Source organism: Corvus moneduloides, chromosome 7 (genome assembly GCF_009650955.1).
Source record: "Corvus moneduloides isolate bCorMon1 chromosome 7, bCorMon1.pri, whole genome shotgun sequence".
Taxonomy (NCBI): domain Eukaryota; kingdom Metazoa; phylum Chordata; class Aves; order Passeriformes; family Corvidae; genus Corvus; species Corvus moneduloides.
The window spans coordinates 8,178,835-8,200,565 of NC_045482.1; the positions used below are offsets into that span (position 1 = coordinate 8,178,835).

The 21,731-nt window shown below is 39.1% G+C and overlaps 2 protein-coding genes across 19 annotated transcripts in view; one reads left to right on the top strand and one right to left on the bottom strand.

Moving 5' to 3' along the window:
- C7H2orf88 (chromosome 7 C2orf88 homolog) overlaps positions 1–6,715 on the top strand; it is a 42,632-nt gene extending 35,917 nt beyond the window's left edge. For 14 of the 17 annotated variants that reach the window (XM_032114409.1, XM_032114416.1, XM_032114421.1 and 11 more), the window contains one exon: positions 1,163–6,715. In XM_032114409.1, the coding sequence (XP_031970300.1) occupies positions 1,322–1,585 (264 nt within the window). In that variant the 5' untranslated portion in view covers positions 1,163–1,321 and the 3' untranslated portion in view covers positions 1,586–6,715. Of the gene's footprint in view, positions 1–857 lie in introns of all 17 variants that reach the window. The other 3 variants (XM_032114406.1, XM_032114405.1, XM_032114407.1) reach the window with 2 other exon arrangements.
- HIBCH (3-hydroxyisobutyryl-CoA hydrolase) overlaps positions 6,304–21,731 on the bottom strand; it is a 40,055-nt gene continuing 24,627 nt past the window's right edge. The window contains exons 8-14 of one of the 2 annotated variants that reach the window (XM_032114399.1): positions 21,427–21,572; positions 20,685–20,771; positions 19,469–19,527; positions 18,688–18,769; positions 13,090–13,209; positions 11,870–11,903; positions 6,304–6,951 (exon numbers count right to left, since the gene is read on the bottom strand). In XM_032114399.1, the coding sequence (XP_031970290.1) occupies positions 6,836–6,951; positions 11,870–11,903; positions 13,090–13,209; positions 18,688–18,769; positions 19,469–19,527; positions 20,685–20,771; positions 21,427–21,572 (644 nt within the window). In that variant the 3' untranslated portion in view covers positions 6,304–6,835. The remainder of the gene's footprint in view (positions 6,952–11,869; positions 11,904–13,089; positions 13,210–18,687; positions 18,770–19,468; positions 19,528–20,684; positions 20,772–21,426; positions 21,573–21,731) is intronic. The other variant, XM_032114400.1, reaches the window with a different exon arrangement.

The window sequence follows — 21,731 nt, forward strand, 5'->3', positions numbered from 1 at the left end:
CTGGTTCTCCTGAGTCAGCTGCTAGACCTGGAAGTCCCATCCTACCTGTGAAGCACTATTTGCCTGCAAATGGGATTGATTTCCTCTGCAAATATTTGCTTGTGATCAGGTTACTGGATTGGAGCCCTTATTTCCTCCTGTGTATAAAGAAAATAAATAAGGCTTAACATCTTTGCCATGATTATATTTTCAAAGGCTATTTACAAAAAATCTTTAACTTTGGCTGACCTTAGCACAACGTCATTGGGTGAAGCTGTAGGGAACAGTTGGTTTCTGTGCTGCGCAGTCTTTATTTTGGCTGGCAGTCTGTTAACTCTGATAAGTGGGTAAGTGCATGCCAAGCAAAGTCAGGCATATCGTGAGATTCTGCTTTGCCTGCGGAGAGAAAGTAGCCCCAGAAACAGCTTTGTAGGCCAGTAAACAAAAATCCATATACCAGAATTTGGAGTCAACCAGTTCTGGATCTTGAGGAGTTGAAAGGGACCCTATCAGGTGTTTCATTTGTCAGTCTCCCTTCTCTAGATGTAGAGTTGTTCTGCTCTAGTGAGAAGAGCTCTGGCTCTGTTGGAACTGCCTTGATCACAGCAGGCTGCTGCTGCTTTCCCTACCCTCTCCAGGGAAAAAACAAAAACAGCTCTTGTTCCTTGTGAATACCTTCTGGTGGCTGCCCTGCTCAAGCCTCCTTGAGCAACAGCAGAATGACACTGGGAATTAGTGTCATCGTGCCCAGAGGGCGTGTGACAGCCATGACACAGAACTCTGGTTATGGTGGTTGTGTGGTGCTTCTGTGGGGTGGTTTTGGTGTTTATTTCCAGCAGCAGCAGCAGTCCCTGGAACTAAACAGTATTTGTTTGCAGTTTCAGGAGAAGAGCAATGCATTGTCAGCTTGGAAGAAACAGACTTTATTTTTTCCCTAAGACCTTTCCATTCCTAGATGGCTTACATCCTGTACTGGGAATTGCGTTCAAAGGCAGTGCGAATTCAGGTCAAACTTTGCCTACTTGTAGTAGATGGATGTTACCGATAAAAACATTTTACGCACACTGGGCAGAGATTTATTTAAGCCGCTTCTACAAGCGCCTGTAGTGAATTTAGGTTTCCTTTGAGCTCACTGAGAATGGTAAACTATTTATTGCCTTTATATGAAACACTATTTTGACAGATTTCTTCAGAAGAAGCATAAAAGGAGATGTTCTGTACTTTGAAAATAACTGGAGGCACTGGCAAGAAGCAGCAACCCTGCATCGAACGAGGGAACTGCTTCCAGGTTATCAAAACATGCTGTTGAACTGAATTTTGCAGCTGCATTTTCCAATGTACCATGGGATGCATCAAATCCAAGGCTGCCTTCCAAGGGTCCAATGCCGTCCAGGATGAAAGGATCGGGGGAGGCAGCGAAGGGTGCACTGGGGAGAAGTCGTCGCTGCTGGCGGTGAAGGCGGAGGAGAAGGGCCCCTCGAGCGCCGTCGTGCTGGACTACGCGCAGCGGCTGTCGCGCGAGATCCTGGAGCAGGCGGTCAAGCAGTGGGCGGTGACCGAGAGCAAGTACAGCGACATCCCCTTCATCGAGAGCGACGTGCCCTGAGCCCTCCCGCAGCCTGGCCCGCCTGCGAGCGCTCTGCGTGGCACCAGTGCAGACAAAGCACCCCAAGCTGTCCTCTGAGCATCACTGTGGGGAGGTGTTTGCAGGGAGAAAATTTGCCTTTTAACGCAGATTGCTAACAAACTAATTGGATTGCAGTAGAACCTATTTCATCAAGTGTCATTTGTTGTCAGCCATATGTTGAGTATACTCTGTCTTTGTATGTGTTGGATGTGACCAGAAATTAGTGTTAAAAAGAGGATAGGAAGACTGTGGCTGCCCTGCACCTCTACAAGCACTGCTACAGTGGACAAAACGTGGATTATTTCTATGTTCTGCATAAAAGATGAGTGGTTTGTCTATAGGTGAGATGAACTCTCTGTGCTTGGTGAATTTGTCTGCGTTTTGCTAAAGTGAAATCAAGGTCTGCATGTAGCAAAGGTTACTGCTATGATAAATTTTACTTTGGATTCTGTGACCTAACTAAATCTGTAATACCACAAAATAATGAAGGTGATGAGAAGTGCTTTGTAAACCCAAGTGGTGTTCAGGCAACCATATGGATGATGATGCTATTCACCTTCCATTGAAGTGAACCAGAGAGAAACATGCCAGTGTTGATAAGCAGTGCGTTATCATTAACAGATGCTTCTGTAAATGCATGAAAGCTTGTCTCTAAAATCCTGCAGTAAGATAGGTTAATGACATCTGGTCGCTGTGTTCAGACCAAAGCTGCTTGGTTTTTTGGTTTTGTTTGGGGGGTTTTTTTGTGTTAGGGTGCTGGTTTGGGAGGATTTGGTTTTGTTGTTTTACTGTAACCCGGAGAGATGTGCAAATGGGTAACTGGTGAAATGAACCTTCAAAGGTGTGGCAGTGCTTTAGGACAATTTGTTTCATGGGAACTGTGGCTGCATTACACTGAAATTCCTCTCTGAAGTACCACCCTTGGGACATCTTCCTTCAGCTTCTGTAGGCTGCTGCTTCCCAGTTGGAAAACCTGTTTGTGGCAATGCTAGTAGGAGCTACGGGAGCCCCAGCCCTGAGCAGTGCTCTGAAGGCAGAGTTAGGCCCAAAGCTCAAGGGCTGCATTCCTCCCCCATTGCATCCACACACTGCTCCCTGCTTGCCCAGGACTCGCAGCCTGACCCTCTGCACTCACAGCTGGCATTTGACAGATCAGGACTTGGATGAATTTCTCCTATTCATCCTAAAGGTACAATGTTGCTGACGTTTTATACAAAGTGAAGGCCTTCTAACAGCTTGGCTTTTACCACCTGTTTGTTCATTTTTCTGTGATGCCCAGTTTAAAAGACATAGTTCCTTTTTTGAGATCAAAGTGCTTTCCATTTTGCTTTCATTTTATAGAGAAATGCTTTCCATACTGGCTCGAAGCTGTTACTATTTTTAAAAGGTACATGTAGTTCTAGTAAATGATACAAAGCATGATTTTTCAAGCGATGGGAACCAAGCAGAAAGAGGACCATGTCAATTGCTGGTTTTAGCTTATTCCCCGACGTAAGACAGTCTATGAATTGAGCTGTTTTGCAAATGTTGTGACACAAACCTAGGTATTTGAAATTCACCTATATGGGGAAGTGGGTTTATCAGGAATAAAGGGTGAAAAATGCTTCTCTGTGACACAGCACAAGGCTGCCATTAAATCCCAGTGAGCAGACTGGATTCCCAGTGACCTGCTATTAAGGCTGTTCTCAGGCTTTTGCTGGAATAGGGAACACAATCAGCTTATGCTGTAATGTCGTCCTCTTTGAAGTTACGTAGTCATCTTCAAAGCCATTTGCAAAGTGGGACTAAGGTTTTATGGTTCACTTAAATTCTCCTGTTAACAGCGACATTCCTTCAAGTTCTACAGCATATAAAACATGAGATCATACTCTGTTTGCTCTAAAATATCTCCATATTAGTGTGTTAGAAAGCAAAGCCAAAACACTGATCAAGTCAGTACATATCAATTGGATATTGCTTAACCAGAGTATTAAAAAAGATTCCTTTTCCTATTTCCTATTCTTATTCTAGCTAAAATAAAGCTTTATTACAAAAAAGAAAAAAAGGGCCAACCTTTCTAAGATGAGTCTGGACTTGAGAATGTTAACACTGCTAAACCACAGTAACTAAATAAAAAGCCAAAGCTCCATAGCCATTGTTGGCCAGGCAGATGAAGAGCAGGTAGAAAACTGCACTCACTTCCAGAGCACCTTTAGGTGGATCTGCCCTGGCTCTGTACAGAGACCCTGGCAGTTGCCACGGGGAGCGGGTGGTGCAGTGCATCCTGTTGCCTGTCTCAAACCCTTCCTCTGGAGGTAGCCTTAGCATCTGACGCTCTTCAGGAATATCAGATGCACTTTTGAAAGCAGCTTCCCCGTTGGCAGGCTGCCACTGCACGGTCCAACAGCAGGCAGAGTTCTAAAGCAGCCTAAGGTTCCATCACAGCGTCCGTTCTGATCAGCACTCGGAATTTCCCCAGAGGAGCAAGTTACCCAGGCACGTTGAACATGCCCCAAGGACCACTCCCATGTGGAGGAGCTGCAGCGAGGGGTGGCTGCCCTGCCTGCCCCCGCAGCTGCCCATAGGGTGACTCAGCACCTGCTTGGTGGCCCAACCAGTTCCTCACCTGCAGCCACCAACCTCGGCCCTCACTGGTGCCTGAAGTTTACAGCAGCTTCAGAATGGCCCCAAGTGCAATTCCAGCTGGTTTACGATGCTTTCCATGACATTGGCACGTCAGGAAAGGCACGCAGCAAATGGAAAGCAAACAAGCTTGCAAACAACAGGGAGAGGGCTTCTCACCAGGAAAATAATCTCTTTTACGGGATGCTGTCCTTATAAATAATGCACTTACCCCTAACAGAAAATAAATGTGTTCAGTACTACAGTCTGGTGAGAGATTGAGGGAGATCTCTTTCCAGAGCTCTGCTGTACGTTTAATAGGCATAATACTAATACAGTGTAAAAATAAAGACTTCTTTACCTTCATAAATTCAGATTATGCTAAGCTGTGCTACAGTGTCATAGAGCCACTGACAGTGGGTTTCCAGCTAAGTTACCATTGATTCTTTGACTTGATTTTGTGTAATAAAGGCACTCCAGTTTGGGACTGGCATACTCTGCAAAACTGTTTACTTCTATTTAGGAGTTAAAAATATATTTGCTTTATATATTCTCCAGGAAACAAGATTAATCTGAGTGGATATGATATGACTGACTTGATATTCTAATAATGGTTCAAAATACATTAACTGCAGCACAACTTTGTAAAGTTGACGTTTCTGGAGTAAGGCACATCAGTATTCCCAAATAAAACACACTACAATATATTTTTACAATATTTTTTGTGGAAAATATTTTCTTGTGGACCAAATAAAATTCAACTTACCATCTGCTTTTATGCCTTTTATTTGAAAAAAACACTAGATTGCACAGATTAGACAAGATCTCATTACCTTGAGCTTGGGATAATTCCTGTTCACATAAATTCTGGAAGCAACTGAACATGCAAATCAAAGTTTTTTAATTCAGAAGTATATTCTTCCTGAAATTGTGTAAGTCATTTACAATCAGCGGAGACATGATCCCTACTCCCTGGGAATTACTGTGTTTTTCATTAAATACAGTTGGCTGAAGACTGCTCCATTTATACAAAAACAATGGAGTTAACCAATCTTTTAAAAATAGCAATTGTTTATGAATGTAAAACATGCAAAGGTTTTTAAAAATACAGGGGAAGCTTTGTACTTCTTACGGAACCAGCTTGAGGTAGAAAGTCAAGTGATATTTTCAGAATTACCCTAAAGGTATTAATGAAATCTCAATTACTTTTGGAGCTAAACTCAAGGACAGTCCCATAACAAGCATGTCCATGGTAACATAAACTTGCAGCTGAAATTTTAACGAATTTATTTTACAAGACTCCAGTGACAAAGCAAGTGCCATTTTTTCTTAATTTAGTTCTCCATTTGCTCACCTCTGATTTTTTGAAAGTCACTCTGGTAGTTCACCTTGATGCCTGAATTTCCTGGACTGTGTTTCCAGGCAACAGCTCCTGGAAAGGAAGGAGCCTTAAACCATTGTAGAGCATTGCTGTTGGTAATAAAAACTGCCCACTGTCGAAAACTTCATAATGGTTCTGCTGCAGCTCTGACTTTTTGACTCCCCAGTGCTGGTTACTGACTATGGCATTTGAACAGAAGTTTTCTTTAGTCTTCAGAGAAGCCAAAATTTGTACTTGTGACCTGCCTGTAAGTGTAGAAATAAGTAGGAAGAAGCACTGATAACGTGAACTGATGAAGCATAAAGAAGAAGGCGTAATGTTGAAGAAAGATTGGTAGCTGTGTGTTGCATACACAATAGAAAAAATAATTTCCCATTCACAAATACTTGTATCAAGGGGTTCTGGTTATGTCATATAACCTCATGTATTATCAGAACCCAGCCACCTTGAATGCACAGGAAATGTGCTGCTTGGTGTTCACAGCAAGCTTTGAGGCATTTGTTTCTTCACCACTGTAAGACCAAGAAAAACCAGCAATTTTGTGAAATCGTGAAAAACTGATTATGCAGTCGAATCAGACTTAATGCCATTTAAAAAAATGGGCTATACAAGCAAAGAGAAATGTGCTCTAGGCTCTGGCAACATTATCACATTTGAAACGTTTACATCACACAGCAAGGCTGAAAAATGACCAAACGTTAAATCAACAGAACAATTTCTTAGACTAATAATGTATCAGTCTGAACTTTTATTTAAAAGGGTATTTAACACCATGAATTCTGTGTTGCATTTTCCTTTGTAGCTCTGACTACATTAAAGGTTTAACCATATTTTATTTTCATTGTATACAGAAGAATCTGAGGCACAATACCAATTTACCAGATCAGTGACAGAGCCAAGAACACAAAAGGCCTCTTGACTTTTTGCTTATCAGGTCACCCCTTCACTGTGCTCTTTCCCCAAGGGCTCCTCTTAAACTAAGAGCTGATGCAAAAAATTAAATGTTAATCACTGTGTAAAGCAGTAAAAATAACAATTTGCCTTGAAGTGATTTTTCCCATTATTAACCATACAATTATTTTCTCATTATAGAGAATGTTCCTGAATGAAAAAAAAAAAAAAAAAAAAAACCAGAAAAAAGCCTTGTGAATGTCAGGCTAGCTAAAAAAGTCAAAATTGATCACACTGCTATAAATTTTTGTATCACAGAACTAAGCAGATAGATAAGATGTCACTAGCTTTGATCTTTACAGCCTGAGATCATCGTTTCCCAGTGGTTTAAAACAGTTGTCCACAAATTCATCGCTGACTTCTTCTAGAGCAGCTGGCTTCCATTTGGGGGACTGGTCTTTGTCAATCAGCACTGTCAGGTGGAATAGAGAAACACCAGAGTTACTTGTAAACTTCCTCTAATTAAAATGACTTAAGGTTGCATCAAGACAGATCACCACAGTGGTTACATGGGGTAGACAAATCCGTGTGCTCTGGAGAAGGCAGAGTTTTTGTAACACGCGTATTTCTACTCTGATAAGAATTCCTGAGTTGTGACCTGTCCAGAGATGTATCTGGGATGATACAAGGAACAGTGCATCACTTCAGAAGTATTGAAGGAATAGACCTGAAATTGGTGGTTTAGTTAGACCTGCCACTCTTTGCTGACTTACACTCCTTCATGGGAACCTGGAACAGTACGTTATGATGCTACTTTGGGACAAGGCTTTCACAGCTCTGTGCAAAATCTGACTCTTGGGAGAGTACAGGAGATGACTCAGTGGTGCTAAGTGCCTAAAACTAATTTAAACACATCATGTAAACTAATAATGAAATAACTCACGAGGAAGGACTAAAGCAGAGTATCTCTGTGGGAACCGAGAGTGTTTATTTGTAAATACTGACAGATACTGAGGCCTGGGTAGATTTAACTGTGACAATCTGTATGATCTTAGTATACAGACTTTATGCTGTATCCTGGGAAATACACGACTGAAGATAAAAACCATCACTGAATGAATCACATGTAAAAGGCTAACAAGAAAATGCCAATTCCCAAAAACATTCCCTGTATCACAGGAATTTCAAAGGCATGCCAGCAACAGCTGCATTAGCAAACAATACAAGAGGGAGTTTATTTGTGTGTAAAAATGACCAGTATGAATGGAACTCCAGAGCATCCTTCCAAGTACCTTTCAGGCTTTAAGAAACCCATAAAAGTGCTATTGAAAATGTGAAATTTTTATCATTTAAAAAAGAGCAACTGTAAGAACTGTGGTTCTCTACGATGCACTGACTGCCCAACACTCCTCACGACACACATTCTCTTCAGGTGAGTGAAATCAGCAACCTCCTGACCAACACAGCCCACAGCATGTAAGAGAGGATGGGCGGGAAGAGGGAGCATATTTCAAATTTCCCTCCTGAGAATGGCCTTTATTTGTTTGTTTTCTGACAAAGAGTTTAGAGTAGGATGGTTCTAAAGGCAGGTGCACTATGACACTCACGGAGACCAGATATTTCAAAGAATAACAGCTATTTTTGGGTAAGTTATGTTTTACTAAACTTTGTTCTTATTGAGTGAACTAGAAATATCCAAGATGAGGAAGGTGCAAGGGGGTGGAATTTTACAGTGAAAAGAATACCTACCTAAAGATTGTGCTTATCAAAAAAACAGGCATTGTGGCCTGCCTACCAACTTGTAGTAAAAAATGTGACTTGAAAACTTCTCTTTAACTATTCTGTCTTTAACCAATGGTTGAGAGTGGTTAGAAAATAAACACTATTCAAATGTCAATGGCACTAATTAATATTTCTGTAGCTGAAGGCATATAGGCATCACAACTCTTCAGCTTACATCCCTAAAGAGCAAGGCAAATCAGAGTCCCACATCCATTTAGTTGCAAATAGGGAACTAAGGACTCCTTAGAAACAAACTGATTGTAGAAAGTAACCCATTATATGGACAGAAACTGCAATTCCACAGAAAACAGAATCCATGAGGACAATTCTTTAAAAGAAATGTCCTGTAAAAGAGTGCTTTTACTTTGTCGTTCAACTGGGTAACTTACTGAAAAGCTGTGATCTTCCAAGTTATTTCTGAACATGGTGAAACCATTGATTGGCTTGGGTCAAAGGATGTAACTGTCCCAAATCAACTGTATTTATTCCATTGGAGTAGTACTTATCTACTGATTTTCTTCAATTTTAGTTGAAGTTCACAGTCCAGCCAAAACAGTCTAAACTGTTATGCACAGAAGCCAATGCTGATTAGAGATGCTTTAAATTAAAGAGGAGAAAGTGTCCATGTGTATGTTACCAGAGCTTCACCTCTGCTATGCTGTAGTAAGTGCTGCCAGTTCTCCACTCCAGGGTGCCGCTGTCTATTCAGGTTCATCCTTCTGTTTGGATCTGTGGCCAGTTTTACTCTGGTGGATAAGCTGAATGCTCATAATGGTCTCTCCTGTGAAGTCTTTAATCTTGTGTGAGTCAAAATACTTGTTTTCTAGTAGTATCATGAAAATATTCCCTTTCTGCATTGACTTCTTTATATTTTGTATCTCTCCAGGTTGAGATCAATCATTACAAGAACAGAATAAAAATTCTGAAGACTTCTAAGGTAGGCTAAGGGAAATTCATTATGATAAAAGTAACTGAGCACAGACATCATGTTAAGGGTTTGTTCTTTTGTTTCACCTTTTTTTATCAAAATCCTAAACCCCTCTGTTCAGTAGTAGTGACTTTACCAGACTTCAGTTAGTGCTCTGTTGCTGAGCTTCCTTCAGCACAGTCAAAACGCTGATATTTCCAAGTCCCTGGCATTCTGTTTGCTGCCATAAAATCTCTGAACTCGTGCAGGGCCCTGGGGTGCCCAGGGTACAGCTCACATCTGCCAGCACTGCAGGGGAGGTGGCAGAAGCTGCACAGAAATATCATCTTTGCAGGATCAGCAAGATGTAGAAGACCTTTACAATTTCATTTCAAGTGCACATTCTGCACAAAGAGTTAGGAGGGTGCTTTAACAGGTATTTGTCCCTGAGATTTGCTGCTGAGACTGTATCCTACCTGGATGTGTTTGAGCACTGACTCCAAAAATGGCCACTTTTCTTAGGCAGTAAGATTTGAAAAACAATTCTTGGCAGCTACCCAGACCTATGCATTTCTTAGTTTACATATTATTCTATTAATCAAGGTGAAAAATTGATACCTAATGTGTTCCAAGCCCACATTTACTATTTTAGGGGAAAATGTTGATGAAATATGATCCATGTGTTTTATGCTTTAAGGGTTTTGGCTTTTCTTTAATAGCTCGAATCACAAGAATCATAAACAGGGAAGATTGTTTGCCACAGCAGATTTTCAGGTTGAAAGAAAACCGGCTAAAAAAAAAAAAATATTGACCTCAGGTCAAAGCAGGTTTAAAAAGCTTTTAAACTACTCCCTAGCATGCCCTTTAAAATTATGGTTTGAAGCAGATGAAAGGTATTATTAAAACCTGACCTGTGGCCATTGGCTGCTGAAAAACATTCTTAAACTAAAATCTGATTGTTGTAACTCAACTTCTTTTGGTGGTAAATCTTTTTGTGGTAGAGTGGGTCAAGAGCTGGCTCTTAAATGCTTGTAATGTAATGCTTTAAGAAAGAAAAAGCTAATACTTAACACTTTTATCATTTTTATTCACAATGGCTGGTTGAAATACTTAATAATCTCCCTTCCTATTAAAAAGGATGCTCAGCACATTGATGGATAATGATTTTTATGAAATTAGACCCAACTACAAAAGTGATCTTGAGTCAGACTCTACACTCCTCTGAAATGAGAAACAATCCTAAGACTGAAAATCTGAGAACAAGATCTATGCACTAAGCAGAAAACAAAATTGCTTCATGAACAAATTATTAATACAAGCAATCTCCTCAGCGCAGTTGCATCTTTCAAGGTTTTGTTTTTTCTTCCCCTGATATAGTTAAAACTTTTGCTACCTCATCCTACATAAAAGAGAAGTTTCCCAACTGCTGTTGTTGCAGCTTCTCTCTTTACAATGAGTTTGTGTATTTCCTGGCCATACTGACAAGGGATTTGCTTTTGTACTGTACCGCAGTCCCAGATGGTTTCACGACCTTGTGCCTTACAAGGAGAAATTCAGTTGGTGTTCCTCAGACTCTCAGACTTGGAGTTTGTCACTTCCTGAATAACTACATTTCAGCAGCTTATTTGCTGATTTAGAATACATCTCAGGAATAATAATTTTAAGATATCCTTGTCCCCATTACCAACATAATGAAAGCCACTTCTCAACACGTGGTAAATTCTTCAAAGGAGTGTCTGCTAATAAGTGCTAAAGACTAATTAATTAAAATCAGAAACTTTCCTCATGCTGTATGAATAAATTTTGCATCTCTCACCCCAGGCTATCTTTAATACAGTGTTACTAATAGCAGATACTCAAACTAATATCCATTCCTCAAGTGGCTTTTAAACTGCTTTATAAAGACAGATATAAAACAATGAGGAGGAGGTGATAATACATACTTGAGTATGTAACTGTGTGAATTAAAAGTCCAACCAAAAGTTATCCATCCAAATGCCTTGTACTGTAAGCTCCTTGGAAAAAGAAACGCCTGTGCTTTATTTCATCTCGTGATGAACAGTACATAAATAATTGCTACAGCCCCTAACAGATGGGACTTTGGGTTTGACAAACTGCACTGTGAATCAGCAGTAGGATCAAGGACAGACTCGAAGTCTGTCCCCTGGATGAACTTGCTGAGCCACTGCTCTACTTTTACCACTACCTCTCTTGACCAATGCCTTAAAATGCTGAATTATTTAACATTATGTATATAGTTTTTTAATAGTCAGACACTTCCATTTAGAGATATTCTGGACACGGGGGAAAGCAAGTCTTTGTTTTCTATGCAAACAGCTGTTCTTGATTTTGAGTCTTAAAGCACTGTGTAGCTGGCTCAACCAGCTCTGTGGCAACACTAAGCCTGGACACAGTGATACACGTACTCAGTACTGTCAGTGTTTAATGTGAAATGGTGAAACCAGGTGGATAAATAGTGTTAGGGAACTAAGATCGCACAAAGGAAACAACATGGCTCTTGTGCTTTGGAACAATAATAAATTCTGGCCACACAGAAGTCCAATAAGCAAAACCTATGGGAATCTGGGAAGTTTTCTCTCAGGTGTTGCTGTACCCACTTGTAGTGATCTCCAAAGAAGCACCACAGTAATGAATTTCTGTATTATTATGTTTGAGAAGTGTTTTTGGTGTGCATGCTTACCTGCTCGAACCCCTTCGTAGAAGTCATGGCCTTTCTGAAAGATCATAAAAAAAAAAGTAACATGACATTCTATTTATCCCATCTTTCCCTATCCCACTTCTGCTTGAAATGCAAGTTCTCAAGATTCAGTTAAATCCCACTTGTACTGTTCTTTTCTAGGCCTACTTTGTCTTTACTTATTAAAGAGCTCTGTTATCTTCTTGCTTAAATGCAGCCGCATCTCTTAGAATCAGTCTGTCAGCCTGTAGCTAGCTGATCAGGCACTTTGGCACAGTCCACGTTCTCTCTCTGTGTAACATCTCAGATCTTTTTCTAAAGAGCTTCACATGATAGGTCTAAGGTGTGTAGTATCAGGAATTCTTCTGAGAAAGGCTAGTCTTCAGGAATTGTGCTGTATTCTGCATACTTGGAACACTTTGCAGTTAAATGGAATTCTGTAAACATCCACTTCTTTTTTGATAAAGGTAAATGTAACAAATCCCTAAGCATGCTTCATTAGTAATGGAGCCACAGTGCTAGTTTTAGTCAGGCATTAGAACATATCAGAAATAGACAGATTTTCACTTCTTTAAGTATTTACTTAACTATAAACTTTAACATTGCAAATCATTTAATCGGACCTATAAAAACCTTATTTTAAAATGTGACACAACTAATAATAAGGATACCATGGAGAGCCCTGCAAGGCATTTGTTCACATAATTCAGTTAGCAGCTCTGTTCCACTGGAAGGATCCCTTTCTCATATGCTATCCAAGTACTCAGCACTTAGTACAAATAGCACTAAAATCCCTTGCTGTGATAAATTTTTTTATAGACAACACTCTTGAAAGGCAGTGATAAACAACTATCTGCACCCTGCTGCTGGGAATTAAGGCACTGAGGACTAAGTAATTTAAATAGAAAACCCATTCAAGAACACCAGTTTTAAAATTACAATCCAAATATGAAACTATCTATATATTAATGTTTTCATACTTTTTTAACAGAAGTCTTCTACATTTCCATCTGACCATCATTAATGTAGTGTCCTTTGCATTCCATATAATAACATGAAACTGGAAAAAAGTGACAGCCTCACAAACTCAAAAAGATGATATTGAAAATTAAAACCTATACATTATAAACCCTTGATGTAATCTACATAAAATTTTTAGCCTCTGATAAACTGCTCCCCCTCTGTGGCTGGAGAGAAAGAGAAGAGGCTCAGCTGTTGCTTACCATGCATGCTTGGCTCAGTCTGTATTCCATCCTGAGTACCTCTTGTAAGCTCATGGAAGCTCCTTCTCTGAGCTGTCTGAGAGTCAGCTTTAAAGATGTAGGTGACATCTTATTAATAGTCTGGGGAAGACATTAACATTATTTTTATTTTCTTCAATTTGGACACATTTTCAAGTCTGTCTTTTGTGCAATTTAAACTTTGTGAAGTCAATGATGGCTCTCTTCTCCCTCAGCTCCCTTTGTGACACCTATTCCTCCTGCTCCCTCCCACCAGGCTGTCACATTAAATGAACTTCCCTTCATAAACTTTGATCAGCAAGATCTCTGGGATGTGTGCCATCACTTGTGGAAAGCCTACAACTCCTAAGGTCCCATTATTTAAGATCAAATTACTACTAGCCAGAGAAATTAATGAAAGACATTTTCAAGAATAATCTTTTGCTAAGTGAAGGCAAGTGTTACAAGCAATTATACTTTGTTTCTGAATATCATATATATGTAGTCTGAATTGCTCTTAGATGTACTGATATTGTAGCTGATATTAGTATTGCTCAGCATTTATTTGGTACAATAGAGTAATAAGGTAATAATAGAGAGAGTGGCAACAAACTTCAGGTAGTTGCTTTATCATTACTGGCGAAGACCAAATGATACACAAAGAAAACAGAAAGAAAATGTTACATTAAATCAAACATATTTATCCAGGATTCTTGTCTGGGATCAACAGATACTGAAGTAATTTAGCCCTACATTACTCTGCTGATAGGAAGCTTGGAGGTCTTGCCTTACTTTTGACAGAAGTACAGGCTATAAATATTGTGCCACAGACAGGATTTGTTTAAGGCACACGAACAAATGCTGTAAATTTGGCTCTCAGGAGTATCCTTTGATGAACAGCATGCCAGTAAACAGTAGGATAAAGTGGGGAGAAAGACAAAAACCTAATTAAGAAAACAGAACTGAGCTTTAAAGATTCATGGATTTTGGGGAAAAGGAGCTAAATCTTACTGTTGCTTATCATTGTTTTCTTATTCGAAACAAGATCCTCCTTCCTCTGTAAACCCAAATAAAAGCTCTGGATCATTCACAGTACAATAGACATTTCCTGATAATTAGGACATTTTTACCACTATTAAAAAGCAGCAGATGGTAAGATTTGCCTCTTTACATTATTTTCATTGCAGACATTAGGCTCCTTACCACAGACTGAAATGGCAAGTTTCCAGTCATCAACAGCAACATTTTTTCTAGCTCCCAATTACTCTTCATCCCTCCAGACACCAGCTGATACAGCAGTGACCCATTTTGCCTAGTTAAGCTGGAAAACATGTGATTGCTATACAAGCAGGAGTCTGTGGAATTGGGCCTTCAAAGCACTGGTTCTGTCGTTCTGTTGTGTAGGAACCCAGAGTGCCGAGAATATTTCTCTGCCTGTTTTGAAGGGTTCTTACCCCCCTGAGCAACACTGTTTTAACCTCCAACCTTGGAAAAAATTACCAACAATCAGACAAGAACTAGAAAATACAGTGGTGTGAATTAGGTGATAGACTACTATGTAAGATTGTCACAGGGTGAAAAATCTAGAGGTTTTGGTCTTCTCTTTGTAGTAAATAGCTAAGAGTAAAAAATATCAAAATGGGATTGTTGTGTTCTCTAAAACTTCTTCTCCTTCTTCTACTACTCCATGTTCTGCAGTAAAAGTAGTTTGGGATGATTGGATAGAGAATTCCACAGTTCCTGCCCGTGTTACTGAGTAATTGGTAGGAAAATGAAAATAATGTACGTTTTTAGTAACTATTGGTTAAAATACCTTTAAAAGGCTGTGTAAATCTTGATAATTAGAGAGACTTCTCTCCTGCTTTCTGTGCTCTATGCTGTACCTGGGTCACACTGGTGGCTCTGTTCCTCTGATAAGACTTAATAAACAACTACCTGGAAGCATTGAAACTCCAGGAAAAGTCTTGCTTTATCTTTGAAACTCCTTGCAAGGACTTTTAAAATTCTCTCCCATCAGGAGGGATTTGATTTATGGCACAGTTCAGTGTCATGTTACTTGCATGTAACCACTGTGCTTGAGAGAGAAGCTGGCAAAGAAAGAGCCAACACTGGCTCTAAGTGCCAACAGTTCCTGAGTTCTGATCAAGCTCTCAAACAATGAGCTGCCTTTCAGCAGATTAAGAAATCTGCTGTACCTCTAAATACATCACTCTGTAGGTCTCAGATGGGTGGCAGCTCTTAACTAGACCCCTTATTTCCTGTAAGATGCTCTTGCTGGCCTTACCTTTCAGCTGGACCTTTCCCCTTTTGAGTTTCACATTCTGCCAGTTAGATTTGGAAGTCTTTGCTCAGACCAGGTTAAATGGTATGCATGGTACAGTCAGGTGGTTCCAGGGATGAAATGGTAATGGCAAGTTCTTTCTGGTCAAAGCAAGCATTGGAATGGGGAAGATCTCAAAACAGCACTTAAGGCAGCTGCTAGATCCACTAGACTGGTTATCTTGGCATATCAATGAGGCTGAAGGTGGAGGAGGTAGTGACATAAATCAAGCTGGAGGAAGAGGAACATGGCAGGAAAACGGGTAGGTGTAATTGCAGAAAAATGAGTCACCAGTGTAGCTATAAATACATCTCTGTACAAAGAGGAGGAGACTGGTGCTAGGGAACAAGCCTGAAAGGGAGACAGGATAGGCTGGAGTGGGGAGTACTAAAATGCAAAGAAGTCTTTTAGAAGTATTTGACATCTATTCCAGTACCTTTCAAACCATCTTGATTTTGACACAATGATCCCAAAAGCTCTGAGCTGAATTTGCAGCAGACTGAACACCAATAAAATACTATCAGAAGGTGATTGAATTAAGCGGCGCTGACACAGTGGAGTCCCTTACAAGAGTACAAGAGGGAATCGTGATTTTCTTTCACTTAAAAACCCAAAAACGTCTCAGAGGTTCAGTGCATCACTCCCCTTGCAACAGATGAAGACACCCATCACTTACTTTCTGAGGTATCAATACATTTGGTCAACTACAGGGAACAATGGTCCTGGAGGAGCTTTGACAATGTATGAGGAGTATCTAGCCAAAGCCACACAGGAAAGCTGCCTAAGGACAGAACATCACCCTCACTGGTCTGTTAGAACAGTTTCAGAATGCTGCTTTGAATTCAACATTACCAAGCTTCATTCCTGTAATCTACCTCACCCATTTGCTGCACACACATTAAAGTTTCAGGAGCTATTATGTGCATCCTTGCCTGACCAGTAGATCGGGACAATGTGTCCTGTAATTCTTAGTCTGCAGTGTCCTGCACACTACATTGGCACTCATTCAGTAACAATGAAGGATTTTAAACCACTGTCAGTGCTCAGAAGGTGCACTGTCCTGCCAAAAAAGCTCTAAGAAAGCATTACGTGAAAACCAAGTCAAGTATCTGATGCTTTTCAGGTTTTGACCCTACATGTTTACTTCATCCCATTAGAAATGGTACACCTGCCACTCAGATTAAAGCTTTTTGGCTCATGTAAATCCTGAAAACAAAGCAGTGAAGTTAAAGGTTTGGAAACTACTGAGTTCAAAGTTCTCTAGCTTTCTACCTGTTTGTAACTGCATTCAAAATGTGGTAGAAATCATGAAGTCATTCTCAAGCAGAATTTTAATGAATTTATATTCTTCTTCATGCAGTATTTCAGTATCAGATATGCGACAGCTTGCAAAGCAGGAATGTTTTGAAAGTAAAAAGCAGTAGTACTGTAGGTCAAAGAGAACAGGATACTTGGGATAGCATGGCTCACAGCGTACTTGGATTATGGCACAACTAGGAGTTCCATTTTATTAACACTAAAAGGTATCTGTTGATCCAAGGTACAAGCTAGATGTACCAAATTAGGATATTTGTATTAAACTTTCAGTTTGGGCTTATTCCATAAGTCTTCTTATACATATAATAAATATAGGGGTAAACAAGGGGAATAAGATAGACATTGCTGTTACTGAATCAGCTGATACAGTATATATCAGTTGAATTTGCTGTTGTTCCTGTACCTGGACACTAAAGTGAAACCTTGGTTTCACACTCTTGCCTAATCATACTGCTTAGCACAGTACATCTGCTGTCAGAAACTCTTCTGAAACTTGAGTATTTGTTCACACTAGCAAGTCTTGCATCTGCTAGAAAATGTGGGATTTGTTTCAGGGGTTTTTCCCACGAATTTCTGCATGGACTGAAGCAAGTCATACTAACACATTCTTATCTCTTGAACAGAACAGACAATTGTTCTGAAACTTTGGTCAACTCCAAGGATGTTCACTTATGAATCACATGAAAGAAAAAAGTTGTTATAGAGTCCTATTAAAGACATGAGAGAACTGAAGAAGCAACAAAATAGCCTTTTTTCTTTTTTGTTCAGGAATTTTAAAAATCAGTTACACAAAGTTGTAACTTTGAAGTAGATGACCTAGTTTTAAGTTCTAAATTAAAACTGTTAAACAAATGTACTATCATAAACAATATGGATAAAGAATCAATAATTCTTGGTTGTTTTCAACATCCACTGAACCTAATCAATAAAATACAAACAGATAAAATTTGTGTTCTGGCACCAGAGTACATCTGACTGCTTTATTCAATGAAACTTGAATACTAGGGGGAAAAAATGAGCTTTCCATTTTATTCTATTTCACTTTTATAAGAGCTATGCTAAACTTCTTGCAAGGTACTAGATGTACTGGTTGGCACAAAGATAATCTTAAAACTTCCTTTCTCAAAAACTGTCTGATAGTTCCAGTGACAATGTGTTACATTTTTTTTTTAAAAGTGAGAGGATGCCTAATGTGAACACTACCTTATAAAATTCCTTCTGCTCATATCAAAGTCAGACATGATGGATGTTTTACTATGAAAGGAGGATTTCTTCTGTGAGCTGTAACTAAAGTTAAAATGACCCTTTTGTTGAGAAATGCTTCAGTTCTATCCAGCTGTAGTATTTCACTAGCTCCAAACCAAACTTTTACAAGGCACCTGAACAAAGATACTTCAAAGGAAAAAAGAAAATATAGACATCATTTATAAATGAATGTGAGTTGCTTCTTGCTTTTGAGGCTGAAGTATGAATTATGTGTGTAGCATTGCTATACGTTTTTTGAGTAGTGACTACATCCAACTCTCAGAAATGCATTAAAAAGATAAAAAAAAACTTCGTGATTATAAATTTTTTGCTGTTTACCCAAATGAGATATCTGGAATTGAAGAAAAACAACAACACTGTTTTGGCACTGTTTTCTTCCAAGTTTTGCCAATAAAATGAGAAGCTATAAAGGGAACACTTGTTCCCAACAACCCCCCTGACTGTGGGGACAGGAAGAGAAAGGGGAGCTTGGTTTTACATTAGATTACAGTTTTATGCACTATAAGATGGTGCTCACATTGTGTGATTTTAGAGGAATACCCTTGTCTGAGTAGAACTACTGAGAATCCCTCAGGACTATGTGTGAGAAGCTGAGGCTCTCAGTCCAAAGTCCTACAGGGTGACTAAATTTTCCCTATGATAATAAACCATAAAACCAGACTTAAAATCTCTAACAAAAATGACATAGAAGACTTTACCTCAAGCTGCTTCATGGCAAAAGGAGAACCATCTTGCCTTAATTTTTTAACAATTTCTTCCATACTGTTTGCTGAAAAAATACTAAAAGAAAAAAAATTAGTTAACAAGCTGCTTCAGTCTCCCCCTTACCTTTGAAGGGTTGATAATACTGACATTAGAAGCAGGGCATAACCAGCTGATTTGGCTTTTCTTAGCAATGTCTTCCATGTTGTTCAATTCACTAACAAACTGGTATTTATCTATGAACTTCAATTACTGCCATCAGTCTCAGCTGTGTTTTTATAACATATCAAATCTTTAGCTATCAGTTCCATTCTACTGGTTTGGTGTCAGTATCTTTTATCTCTAAATGTAGTTATTGCCATCCTTCTTCCACAGTTTTAGCTCTTTCTTATCACTCCCACTTATTTCTCCTTCCCTTTCTGATACACAGAAGTTTCAAGCTATCATAGAAATGGCCTTAACCCAATGAGTACTATAAATGTGTTGGGTAACATTTCCTGCTCAACTTAACAGTTACTCTCACAAATTCCCATCCAATATCTACAGAAAATGTTAATTTTAATGTGCCATAGGCTATGAATCAGGCCACTATGCCTAAGTATTCAATGTACTGATGAGTGAAATATTTAATGAGCTTCAGCTAAAGCTCCCTAGAAACAAAATGTTACTTAAACTTGCAGGTCATTTCTCTCACCTTATCTGTGAAATACTGTTACTAGATTTAACTTCATGTTCTCTACCCACAAGAATAAAAAATTTAAAAAGACTGCTGAATACCTGTTAATCTTCTCCATATGTTCATCAAGTACAAACTCCTTTTCTTGATCAACTGTGCACTATTTAAAAAGCAAATACGTATTTTACTTGGTTATTTTAGACTTAAAAGTGTACCAGTACCAAAAAATTTCAGTGACTTGTGTTACAGAAATATCGTATCATAAATGAACACTTAATATTCATAAGACAGTGCCATTTTTAATGAATTACAATTTTGCAGTGTGTATATATGAACTTGTCACTTTATCCTGTGAATGTTAAAGATGTTGCCTCATACTGCAGTGCTTGCTCTGAGATACTTTGTATGCATATTTGTCTGGGTGGTTATCTTGTACACAAGTAATTCTGATTATTCTATCAAAACACTTCTGTGCAATACACTAAGAAAGTCAGTGTAGATAAATCTACTCAAAAACCTGAGATTGTTTTTTAAAAAAAAAACCCTTTCATTTTCTTTAAAAATATACAAGCCTATGTTTAGGCTTTTTTAATGACCAAAAAAAAAAGCATTTCTCTTCCTTTTCTATGTCATTTAAAAAAATTTATTTAGACAAAGTGTGTGATAGATCCATCGGCCTTCTGTGGGAAGGCTGTCAAATGTTTCACATCTTCTGGCATTAAGGGGTTTGGGACATAAGCAGATGTTTCAGGAACAGCAGCTGAAGCTGAAAAAGGTTCCCTGGCATTTCAGCTCTGATAACTAAAAATACACAGTTTCCGTTTCCATTCAGTGTCATCTTGTAAAGCGGGATACTGCAACATATAATCACTCCCATTTCATAGCGTTCTGTTTTGTCAAAAAAATCAGTACTATGATGTAAATTAGTTTATCCCATTAATTCTTCTAGTTAATCTTATTTATGAACTTAGTAATTACAAAACAGAAATAACAAGAGTAGACACAGCACATTTTAAAGCCGAACAACAGCAGAGTAATAGACTGACTGAATAACACTGAATACTGGTTTGACTCTAGAAGTTTTCTTTCTTTTGAAAGAGAACTGCAATGCAGTTAAAACCGCCACTGACTGTAAAAGAAAAACCTTTTATTTTCATGCCCATTGTTACATGGGGCTAACACAAGTTTTATGGATAGAGTGCAAAGAGTTTGGAAATTCATTATTTTCAACCATAAGAAAAGATAATCAGTAGCATGGATAAAAAAACGTCTACATATATTTAACAATTTTGCTTGATTTCAGTGATTTCAGGTTACCTTCATGTGGTAGGAGTTCAATAAATCTGCAATTTTTTCTTTTGAAGGGGATTTCAGTGCTATCAGGTCTTTCTCCAAGGCAGGTAGCTATTAAAAATGAGATTTAATTACAAATAAGTAAAACAAAGCATACTACTTGCGCTATTACTATGGTAATAGTAGGACATAAGTATATAAACATCCCCTCATCCTCCCCAAATTTCTGATAGATCTTAAAGGAGTACAAAGCAAACACCACCAGGAGACAGAGTTCATTTGCTAGTGTTGAACCAGCCAAATTTAATTATGTCTGCAGTGACCAGCAAAGAACTGCTTCCCAAGCAGCCCCCCAATGCAAGTTAAGCCAGGCTGCACCAGTCTGAGAGGAAAGAGCACATTAATGGGGTGTTACCTTGACTGCAACCTTTGCAGTTGTACAAATCTCTAGTTTCATACACTGTTGTCTAAATTGTACATTTATAAAGCCACTTTCATAATGCTGAGTAGATCGTGTCCTTCCAACAGTGGAATTGCAAAAACAGCACCATTTGCTCCTTTCTTCAAGCAAAGCTGTCACCAGCTGGCAAGTGTTAGAAGGACAGCTTGAGAGTGTCTCACCATCCCTGTTTGCAGGGCATGGCCAGCTAATATAAGTGCACCTCTGCAGACACTCATGTTGGTAACAGTATATTGGGGTGCTGAAACCCCAAACCTGTCACTGTGGCTGTGGGCTGTGCCCTGGCCAGCACTGTTGGCACCTTACCTTTTCAGATTCTACAAAATGCGTAGCGATGCCAGCTTTTAGCACATCTCTTCCTTTCAGCCTACATCCTGTTAGTGCGAGGTAATAGCCAATCTTTCCTGAGAGCCTTGGCAAGAAATACCCTCCACCTACATCAGGAAAAAGGCCTGTAATAAACAACACAAAACAAAAGTGAAGGGAGAAGATCTTGTACTAATCACCACTAGCTGCAATTTTTTCTTGTCTCACTTTCATCTCCCTCACATAAGCACAGCAACCTTGCCCAAATTTCTTCTTGACTTGTCTTGACATTTCTGGCATCAAAA